Source organism: Neodiprion virginianus, chromosome 2, assembly GCF_021901495.1.
Source record: "Neodiprion virginianus isolate iyNeoVirg1 chromosome 2, iyNeoVirg1.1, whole genome shotgun sequence".
Taxonomy (NCBI): Eukaryota; Metazoa; Arthropoda; class Insecta; order Hymenoptera; family Diprionidae; genus Neodiprion; species Neodiprion virginianus.
This window is the reverse complement of record NC_060878.1, coordinates 33,511,051-33,522,378: the sequence shown is the minus strand read 5'-3', so window position 1 is coordinate 33,522,378 and position 11,328 is coordinate 33,511,051. Positions and strand designations below refer to the sequence as shown.

General features: G+C 46.6%; 1 protein-coding gene across 5 annotated transcripts in view; it reads right to left on the bottom strand.

Annotated features, from left to right (window-relative positions):
- Positions 1 to 3,800: 3,800 nt before the first annotated feature.
- LOC124297299 (homeobox protein aristaless-like) overlaps positions 3,801 to 11,328 on the bottom strand; it is a 61,502-nt gene continuing 53,974 nt past the window's right edge. For 4 of the 5 annotated variants that reach the window (XM_046748188.1, XM_046748193.1, XM_046748190.1 and 1 more), the window contains exons 4-5: positions 5,688 to 5,861; positions 3,801 to 5,400 (exon numbers count right to left, since the gene is read on the bottom strand). In XM_046748188.1, coding sequence (XP_046604144.1) covers positions 4,804 to 5,400; positions 5,688 to 5,861 — 771 coding nt within the window. In that variant the 3' untranslated portion in view covers positions 3,801 to 4,803. The remainder of the gene's footprint in view (positions 5,401 to 5,687; positions 5,862 to 11,328) is intronic. The other variant, XM_046748192.1, reaches the window with a different exon arrangement.

Sequence of the window (11,328 nt, the reverse complement as noted above, 5' to 3'; positions counted from 1 at the left end):
GATTCATCACCGATCTTCAGCTCCGACGATGTGCCGTAGGGCGCGCGTTATCGCGCCTGCAACATTATTCACCGACAATCAGGATGGATTCTCTTTTAAACAATGGGGCTTAATTTCAAGAAGCCGCACAGCCCACAATCACCGAATTAACCGGGCTTCCTGATCCACCCGGCTTTTTCTCCATCGACTACCTCGTAGGAAGGTGCAGGCTGATTTATCGCCACGGCATTTGACCCCGTGCACCAGCTGAGATGTGGGCGCGTGCAACCGGCATATTCACGTCGCCTCGCAACCCCGCAGTTGCATATCGGTCGACGCCACGCGGCGCACAGCGTAATGCGAGAGATTTCCGCAGCCGCGAATTGCTCGTGATGCCGACTAAATTGCCGCCGCTAATGACGACGACGGCCAGGCTGCGGCTTTGGGTGCACCGCGGCCGGGTCGAAGGTGTCGTTGCCAAAGAGCCGGTGACCTCGTCTCCGCGCGTCACGTTCGCGCACCGCACGAATGCGGGTTGATACTGGTCGTCGTGCATTCGCGACGTGCGGATTTCGTCAACCCGCTAATCGTACCATCCGTATACCCGGCATAGATCTCCGAGTCCGGCGATGGTCACCTCTATGCACGCGTGCATATCACCAAGTTGCAGTTTCCCACAGCTGGAGGCGCAAACGTCGACCGCTGCCCCAGCAATTTACTGACCACAATAACGTATCTCTCACTCGAATATAACTACACGCCAGACATTATAACCTCGCGGTACAGTCCATCGCAAGAGTTCGGACATAATTTTGTCGCCTTTAGCTAGCTCGATCGGTCTTACCCGAAATCGTTTCAACGTTTGAACCGTACTGCAACTATATGTAATTGATCTTTCACGCGAACTCCGGAATGGCCAATACCAACGATCGTTGTTAAAATAACTAAAAATCACGGTGCTTCTGTACTTTATCAGGACGTAATGTGTGTGCGGTCACGATTCGTGTAACACTTGAATTACAAGCCCAAGTTATTAATATTGGAACAAATCATTTTCAGTATAAACGTTTCGTTCGCTCAACATTACAGAACGCAACACACCGTGCCTGAGTCACGAGACTCGAACGTCACGGTGAAATGAGGCGAGCCGGGCACAACTGTGATACGCGTCGCTTTTTGAATAAGGAAATAAATTAGGAGGTAATAGTTTCGATAATACCGCAGGGCATATTGTATAAGCCCTTGAAGTCGGGGCGTCGTTTCGGACCGTTGAAAACAGTCACTTTTGACGATACCTATGTTTACCCATTGCCGTTGATTCTCGAACCCACGCACGCGTGTTCAATGAATATGTGCAAGCTCCTTTTCATTCTCTATCGTCGCTCAAAAGTTGAAACACCAGCAAGATGACGGAATTCCCTGGCGCAGTTTCAACCGCTCGACGTGATAATATTATACATATTCCTCCGACCTTGCTGCCGACGGTTGGTGCACGTGTAACTCTTGGCGGGTTCCCGGGGAGAACCGGGTGCAGGATATTGTGTTTATGTATGTGGGTACATAGGTACATAAGCCGGTATATACGGGAGGCAGCGGCGGTGTAAATGCAATCAAGAAGGCCTCAATTAGACCGTCACGGCGCGCATCCTTCATCTCGCTGGCCAGCCTCCCGCTCCACCGGGTGTTCGTTATACAGACTCTTTCACATCGTCGGATCCTTGTAGACGATACCGTCTCGCGTACAGGTGAAAACACGGATCACATATTTCTGAGGCAAAAATCGAACCGATACTCTCCCGGCGATAGACGCGCAAATTAAACGGTCACCATCCGCGGTGTTGCAGAATTTTTTATCTTTTTAAACCTTACTCGTCAAACTTGAATACGATTCGGAATTTGATTTGCAAATATCTAGATCCCGGAACCGTTAAAGCGCGGTGTTTTACGTTTTCAAAACCCGCAAACCCGACCGGTTTGCGTTCCATAGAAATAGCGCGAAGTCATCCCTCATCTGTGAATCGTCCTGTACAAAAGTAACGCACAGGTTGTGTTAAATGCATTTACCGAAGGAGGAACCACGGTGGCATACCGGAGGCATGGTGCGGAGGCCTCGCGCTAAGTTGGTTATCGGATAACCCGTAATCGAGGCTTCTTAATCGAGGATAAAGCTCAGTGGTGCCTGTACGTGCGGATGGATAAAGCGTTGCCGAGAGGCGGAGGGTGGTGCGGCGGTGCCTGGTTGAAAGTCTTGAAAGGCGATGGAGCGTATTGCACACGTGCATCGGTGCCGTTTAGCGGGATGAAAAATTGGCCTGAAAGGGGCTCGGGGTACATCTGATTAAATTTCCTCGCTTCTCCAACGACGGTCCGCTTGACGATATCTTACACGACGAGAATTTGGGTGCGGATCACGCGCCCGCGATCTCAATAAGCCCTGCAGAGTGCCGGGGGGAATCTACCCGATTAGCAAATTACTCCGATGTAAACAAGTCCGCGGCGATGTCTCGGCATCCGATCCTCTTCTCGCCCCAAGATTCGTCCGTATAAGCCGCGTGTTCCGCGACCCGTGAGCACCGATCCCGCTTGCGTGATTGGTCAAAGTTATTTCGCTAATTTACCTCGCATGAAAATTACCGCGATTAACGCTTTGACTCAGTCTCGTCGATTGAGAGGGTTCGTCAGTCGAAGCGCAAAGTTGTGCACTTTTTTTTTTTCATCTATCTTACAAGATTTTTTGTACTTGCGAAATGAGATAAACCCGCGATATTTCGCACGTCAATTACAATTTTCAATTTGTCATTCACGTTGATATTTCGTTTTCTTGTTTCGCATCTTTAACGCTTTGTTCATGTTACAGCAGTTACATGTATGCAATATACTTAGTGCATAGCTCTCATACTGACTCATATATATGCATACATTATACACATACTTGTTATCTCTGCCAGCAGCAGCGTGATACTGAATCTCGATACGAAAAGCTTATAATTTATAATTTATTTTGGTTATATATTACTCATAGTCGGTATACGTAATATATAACCAAAATAAATTGCTGGAACAAAAGCAACAATCAGTACGCACGTATATGTATTATATATATTTAATCGCGTGATGAATGTTTCTTTTGAATAATACGTATAAATATGCATACATTTTATGTATATATATGTATACTTATATATTTGTAAGTACACTTGGAAGTTTTATATATATCATACAATTTACAATATTACTCAATATATACGTGCCTCGTCAATTAAAAAATAATAGTAATAGCGTTAATGTAGCCGTAATAATAATAATAATAATGATATACCTAATAATAACACTAGTAATAATATTAATATCATAGTATGTCGTAATTATAATAATAATAGTAATAATGTGTATAAATATCTATCTAGGTATTGATATATCGTAAGTAAATTGTGCGACGATTGCGTGTGTATGTGTGTGTGTTCGTACCGAAATTGCGTTATAGGCGCGAATGTAACGCGGCGACGACGAATTTACACCCGACGGTGAAAATAGCCACACCTATTATAACAAGGAACTCTTGGACGGATGTCCCACAATGGACTTGGATTTCTTCCTACCTTGACCCGTATTACATATCGGTTGTAAAACTATACATAACGTCATACATCTATTACACACACACACACACACACACACACATATGTGTATATGCATATAAAACAGGACAGGGAATTGATTAACACATATTTGGATATAATAATTGTGCAGCATCTGGCAACCGGGTTAAATAGAGACAGGATACCGCGGCTACGGGGTGCCGCCAAGTTTATACCCTAAAATACTTTGGCGAAAAATATTATATTATATTATACATACATACATATGCAGACATACATGTACACAGGCATATATATGTATGTATATATATATATAATATATATACATACATACAATGTGAATCGGTAGTATTATAGGGATGATGTATACCTATATATGTAAATAAGGCACGTCACGTTGCCGCGGTTTCTGGAGCAATTCTTCTAGTCAATGTAAGATGTGGTGAAGATGCCTGTCATAAATACTAGATATAGGTTGTAGATATCACCGGATGTCGTAGGGTATAACCTCTACCTCTCTCAGCTCCCTGGCTAGTATTTGTTCTTTCTTATACAGTTAGTTTTCTTGTCATTTACGCCTTCGTCTTCGCCACAGGTCTGTGAAGTAAATCCTGTAGTAATCCATTTTCTGCACTTAAATTATACCTATGTATGTATACGTTCGCGTTGTGTATACGACAGTGTTTTTCTCTTGCGTATAACGATCAAATAATAATAATAATAATAATAATAATAATAATAATAATAAGAATAAGAAGAAGAAGAAATGCTAGTTTTCAGTGAAAATTCAGCCTCGACCTCCATCGTCCGACCGATACTTCGCTAAACCGCGACGACAGAAGCGTAGAATCCAAAAGAGAGATCCTTGAAAAATATCACCAAAACAGTACTTGACTGTTATTAAACGGGATTTTTCACGGTCCCACGTTTTCGTCTCTCCTTGGGTTCTACGATTGCGTCAGCGAGGATCCGTGGGACGTGTCGGTCGAGCCGGTACTTCGGGACGTTCCGCCCAAGTCTTGCGGGGGAATATCGATCAACCCAACGGGGAATGAAGATCGCTAACGCGTGCTTAAGCGACGGTTCAACCCCGATCCGAAAGCGCCCGGATCGACGTTGTTACCACCGATAACTCCTACCGATCAACGGAATGATACGGCGCGATCTTATCCCTCGGGGTGTGCGTATCCTCCGCGCTTCTTCAGCGGTCTTCGAACGCCACGGTTCAGCTGACAAGGTCGCCGTTTTTCCTCAGCATTTCGAGCCGTATCTCGTGCTCTCTGGCCTTCAGTCGCAGCTCGGCGATGCTGTGCGTTCTGCGGTCCATGTCCGGCGGCACCCCGACACCGTGGTTGGTTGCGTTGTTCGGCGAGCCCTGGGGCGAGCTGGTAGTTCTCGTGGGTGTCGTCGTCGGGGGTGGTGGGGCTGGGGGGCCGATCCTCTGGGGCGGCGGCGGCGGCACGTCGACGAGTTTAGGACGCTGGGCGGCCGATATGTTAGCCAGGAAGCTCTGGAAGGATTGGGCTGCGCTCGTATAGGATAGGGGAATCCCCGGGGGAAGTAGGGGCGACAGGGGTGAAAGGGGCGGTGGCGCCCTGTGATAGGGGTGCGGCGGGTACCCCCCGAGGGGTGGATATCGAAAGGCGTCGAAGGGCTTCCTCAGCGCGAACGTACCCAGGTGGGCGAATGGGTTAGGCAACGTCGGGGCAACCACCGCTGACGGTTGCGGCGCGCCTCCGCCGAGGTAAGGGTTGTAAGGGTGACCCTGTGGCCCGACCTTCTCTTGTTTCCGCCATTTTGCTCGGCGGTTTTGGAACCAGACCTGAAACACAAACGGGAACGGAGTAATGGTTAGATGTGCGGTAAACACCCACGCATAACGGTAGACTTACGTACCGGATAGTACGTGATATATTACTTCAATCCAGTAGGTACGTACGGCGACCATTTTTTGTCATGTAAAGAAAAATTACTCCACGTCCAGATATATAGGCACCATAAAACGAGGGATCGCGATGGTCCGTGACTTGAAGGTTTCTGCGGCTCAAACCCTCAACATTGATACCTATCCCACCTTTTTGTACCTATCCTAAGTAAATATATTTTTACGTTGATCGAGGCAGCTTTTACAAAACACTGCGACCGTCGTAACGCAACGAGTTTGTTGGATCGATCGAGAATCCGTGCCGTCCTCTGACAGTCCGATGGCTGCTGCTTCGAGATCGTTGTATCGGGTGGCGAGGGAGTTGTACAAGTAGATAGCGGTTGGCATGCCGCGTTATTCCGAAATGCCGTGACAAGGCGCAGTCAGATTAAGGATGTCAATAACAAATTCAACTTATCCAATCCGAATGTAACTATGCGAGACCTGAACGTCGATCTAAGGGTTGCGACGGGGTGTAGATTTTACTTTACTCCGTGCATCAAGTCGCGGCTCGGGATTTCCGAACACTTGGATAAAATTCAAACACGTGACGCCGACGACGTACATAATGCGACATGACGCGTGGATAAGCGGAGTGAAACAGGTCTTAAGAACATTTCATTTTACCGCAATTAATCATTGGCAGAAATATTCACTCATAATGATTGATTATTTTAGACATAAAGGTCTCGTTGCCGAATCCGGGACAAAACTACACGTTATTCGGTACCTGCGGGAAAAATCTGCAGAAAACACGTGTGAAGTACCGGCATGCGGTATTCTAACGTATGTCATACGAATCACCTATTCGAGGATTGACATTGAGAGAATGAAAAACTCTCTGATCACGCGTGAACGGAGAAAAATAAATATCCCGATAAATGTCCCGTGCGGTGGATGTGGTGGTTGATGTACACTTTGTAAACGCGATTACAATTACAGTATCAGTTCAACGAAGTAATCGGTATTCAAAGTTCAGTATCATCGCACATCCGAGTCTCGAACAGTTCCATCCAATATATCCAACTGTGGGTAAGCATATTTCTATCGAGTACAGGGCACAGTACCTTTGTGCCGTGGTAATGATCGAAGTCTATACACACGTGTAAGTATATAAACACGCGTGTATCAAAATTTAATTGAAACGTTAGTTGTCCCAATTTAGCTAATCTCCCCCACCGAAATTACTATATCTCTTTATACGTTCTCCAAGCAGGTACAGGTATGCATAGTATACCTGTGCGTACGAGCGTCGAGCAATCTCACTCTATACCTTATAGTATAATACCGAACGTGTAAGGACGGCTGATTGGCCCGGTCCGAGGTGTATGAGAAGCCGACGCGACGGTGCACTGCTCGATTTCTCGTTTAATCAAGATGCGACGTAGCTCCCGGTGCCGGTGCCGATGCAATGCCGCGGCTAGAATCCGGGATGGGGTTCGGGGTCGGTAGGGAGTAAAGGACGGACCGCTACCAGCCGCACGAAGCACACGGTCGGCGTTGCTCTCCGGGTGCCGTACGGGCACAATGTCGGTTATTCGTCCCCCGGGTTGGCGCCCGAATTATTACAGGGACGGTACAGAGAGAGGATTGCCGAGTCAGCGTTACACCCCATCGCCGATGACGAGGCTGCGGAGGCCGCGGGCCCTTGTCCCGAGGCATGTTTAGACCTAATCTACAACTCCGAGCGGCCCTTTGACTCCCAAATTTGATTAATAAAGCCCGGTTATTGCGTTATACGTACGATATATCCGCCTTTACCGACGCCGCGACGTTGCGGATCTTGGCCGCGGTCCTCGAGGATCAAGGCGAGGTGTCACCCGCGCGTTCGTCAAACTCCCTGTTTCTCTCGTTATTATTTCGCTCCCCGATGCTGCACACCGGTTCATTACTCCACGACGACGCCTCTTTGGCCGCCCCCTGCGCCACTGCCTCGCCTGTCGGCGGCAAGGGGGATCGGCCCCCCCGCCGTGACCAGGATTGCCCCCAGCAGGACGCTAAACATCGACGGGTTAAAACAAAACAAGCCGACGACGACGACGAACTGCGGGACCCCGCGGTCACTCCGGACTTAATTGTACCACATTAATTACACGGACAATGGCTCTCTGCACCGGGCTATATACGTATAATCCGTATATATACCTGTATATCTTACTGACCTACCTGCCTAGCTTTTCCTCCGTAGCTATGGGATTCGGCAATCTTTGAATAGCATTTTCCTCCTAATGTTATTACTCTCGCGTATCGCGTATAACCTAATCAACATATATAATTATGATGAACCGACTTGAAAGTCATTTTTTTGGGCCAAAGAAACCGAGTATTTGTACTCGAAGTAAGTTGAAATTTTCCATCGCGTATAAACGGCAAAACACGTGATCGGTAATCGATCATATTCTCGTTTACTCTTCTGGAACAAAAAGTTTCGTACGGCTATATCGATGGCTCTGTCGACCTGAGAAACGTGCAACAAAAACAAACCGTGTATCATATACCCACTGCACGTGACTTCAAGACGTCCGTGGAACGACGATGTAGATTCTTTGCGCCCTCGAGTATCCCTCGCGATACCATTATACCCTACGTAAGCTACGCGAGGCTAAAAACTGGTGGAAACATTTTTCTACAGAAAACCGGAATTCCTCGACTCGAGAAGTTCCGAAAATCTTGGCTGATTGGGCAAAAAGCTGCGCAGTGTCGTCCCAAGACTCTCTGTGCAAGTTAAGCGCATTCCTAAAATCTACCGAATAGACAAAAGATAGATATCTGAAGAGAGAGGAAATAAAAAAAAGAAAAAAAAAAAAAAAAATGAAATTAGATGGGAAGTAAAAAAGGGAAGAAACAATCGGCGATTAGCAAAAAGCTTTGCTCATGGTGGTCCCCGCGGGACCGCGGCGTCGATCGCCGTTTGTCGGCGCCCCCTCCCGCCCCCATCATCGTCCTCTCCCAGTCGTTGTCGCTCAGGGGTTTTCCTGGAACTACGCGCGGGAGAGATCGCGTGCGTCCGGGCCCCCAGGAAGCGGCCATTCGACCCGACCGACGATCGCGGGGAGAAGGAGGCCAGTTGGCATTCCGCTCAATCGAGATAATTAAGCGCTGCCCCATCGAACGCTTCGGAACCTGGACTCCTGGACTCGCGATCCGGAATAAGAGGTACCTGCAATCGTGGCACATGCGTCCTCTGCACGGATTGTCGGTACTTCTGGATAAACGGGCACATGTTGTAGATATTACGAGTTAATTGTGAAGAGGTGAGATATTCAAAGTGATCTGAGGATACGCCGTAGAGGGATGAATTTTTTGGAAGGAGATAGCTGCGGTTATTCGTCAAGTCCCATCGTCCGAAACGTTTTCTTGTATTAGATTACTTGTAGAATTTGATGCGTACGTGTCCATTCTAGAGATTTACGAACCACTCCCGGAATGTGAAACACAATTTGGTTACGTGGTACGGGCTATTTACACGGCATATTGGCTTTCGGGAGTTACGTGAACCCGTTATACGATATTAGAAGGGCAAATTGATTCGTATCGGAGCGAACAATCCACTCAAGCGTTACAACGATAATTTACCTTGTATAAATAAACGACAGTTTCAAGATTGATATCACATCAAATTAATCCACGCGAATCGAAAAGTTATAAAATTGTAACGATTATTACGTGACAAGGTTTATTTTTTAATCCACGCACCGTCGAATTTGTTGAAAACATCCGAGTTTCGATACTCCGTTTCAACATGGATTAGACATTGTAAAAGAAAAACATGTCGAATAAAATCGAACGGTGCATCGGAACTGCTACACCCCGATCCTGAATTAAGGTCCCTGTACGCGATACCATGATTTGAGTATAATCGCGTTCACCAACAAGTTGCAATATACGAAGCACGCATGCCAAGCCATATCGCAGCGGCTTATTATACCTACGGGCATAAACTCGTTCGATATGCTTCGGGAGCAAAGGGCGTCGTCAGGATTTTTCCCGAGTAGAAATTTACTACCGGGCAACCCGAAAGGTACGACCATTAGGGAAGAACGATTACGCTTATCTCACACAATCGCCGCTGCCTCGGTTAAGTGGCATCTTCCTTCTCCAGACCGACGTCAACTCGCGTCAGGAAAGCTTCTTCCGCGCGATTCCGGCATAGAAAGCACCACGCATGTCGTCGCACTGCCGCGTGCATGCGTGGTAACGATATTCAAACAGGTACACGTGTACCTCGATTAACGCGTTAACGATAAATTCCTGCATTTCCTCGCCATCCCGGCGCCCAATTAATCCTACCATGGGAGTCTTTCGTTCCGTTTCGCTCCCGCCTCGGCTTGTAGTCCCATTATTACAATATTTTCATAAGCTGTAACCCTGAAATCCGTCCATCTGCAAGGGCGCTCGACATCCCAACAGCCCGACCCTGCAGGCTCGCCTGTGCAGGAAGTTCTTCGATTAAATAACGATTAGCGACAGCGGGGCGAGTAGCTGCGATAGAAATACGGGATAAGATAATGCCCCGAGATATGGTACCCAGGCTCTAATGTAGGTACCTAATATGTGCTCTATGCGAGGCGCAGCACATACGCACGGCGTTGTATGAAAGGTATCCTACCTACGAGTCCTCCAGCCTTGGCCTTAACTCGCCCAGCGTAACGTCGAGTTAGCGGTGCCCTCTGATGATGTTTCACCTTTTTTATATATTTAATTAGCCATTTCCCGCACTCAACGCCGCGTGCGGACATACCGCCGCATATATTGTGTGTTTTAAAACGATTCTACGTACAAGCCAGTCACTGTCGGAAGAGAATCTTTTTACTCTGGTTGTATTAAAAACTTAACGTTCGTTCATTTTGTTTCTACATAATATACGACAGTAATTCGTATTCATTGTGTCCTCGCAACGAAACGATGATACACGTTCTACATTTGTTCTCTATTCAACGTATGTCACGTGGTATATGTAAATACAACGTTGGCGTAACACAATGAACTGAACTTGAAAAGACGCGTTAATTGCGGTACCAAAAATTTATAAATCCAAAAACTAATTCCAGCAGCGTGAGATTCTAGGAAGTTGGGGTAAATAACGATCGTTGCATAACGCGTGTAGAGATATGCTAGATGCGCCGCTGTCGGTCACGGACACGGGTACGTGATTAATCGAAATTATTTCTATTACGTTGTTTAGTCAGCTACCATATACACGTGAGCCACACGGTGGCATGGCCGTCCATGTCGTTCTCGGAATCCCCTGAAACGAGACTATGTAACAGTACAATTTGATTGAATAAAACTTGCCGGCTATTCTTCTTTCACTACGTACCTGCAGCCAATTATTACGGATCTTATAGGGTTTGGTGGACCGTGATAATGTGACGATTAGAAAACGATTGTTCGCCAAATCGATCCACACGGACACGCGTTATAAATCGCATTTTATACTTCGGAGGCTTGACTTGCTTAATGGGGATCATCCGTCAATGAAACAGGTTGCGAACCTGTTTCTTTGTTTTCAGGATGACTTGGATGCGCAGAAAGAGAGAATCGCCTATTCGTACATTGGACTCTGAAAAAACGGCGCCAACTTCTTTACGCGCGTAATAAACAAACGGCAAAAAACACAACTATACGTCTAACATTTAAAATTGGAATGTTGAAACTTGAGCTAATACGATTGAATATATTTTTACAGGGATAGTAATACACTTTATAAGTTGGTGACGAGAATTTCGCGCGATTATAATCTAACGACAGTATCATTTGCTCGTTAAGTCTCGTTACAGGCGCATCAATATCGCAAATTATGAAACCAATCAATTGCAAATACAA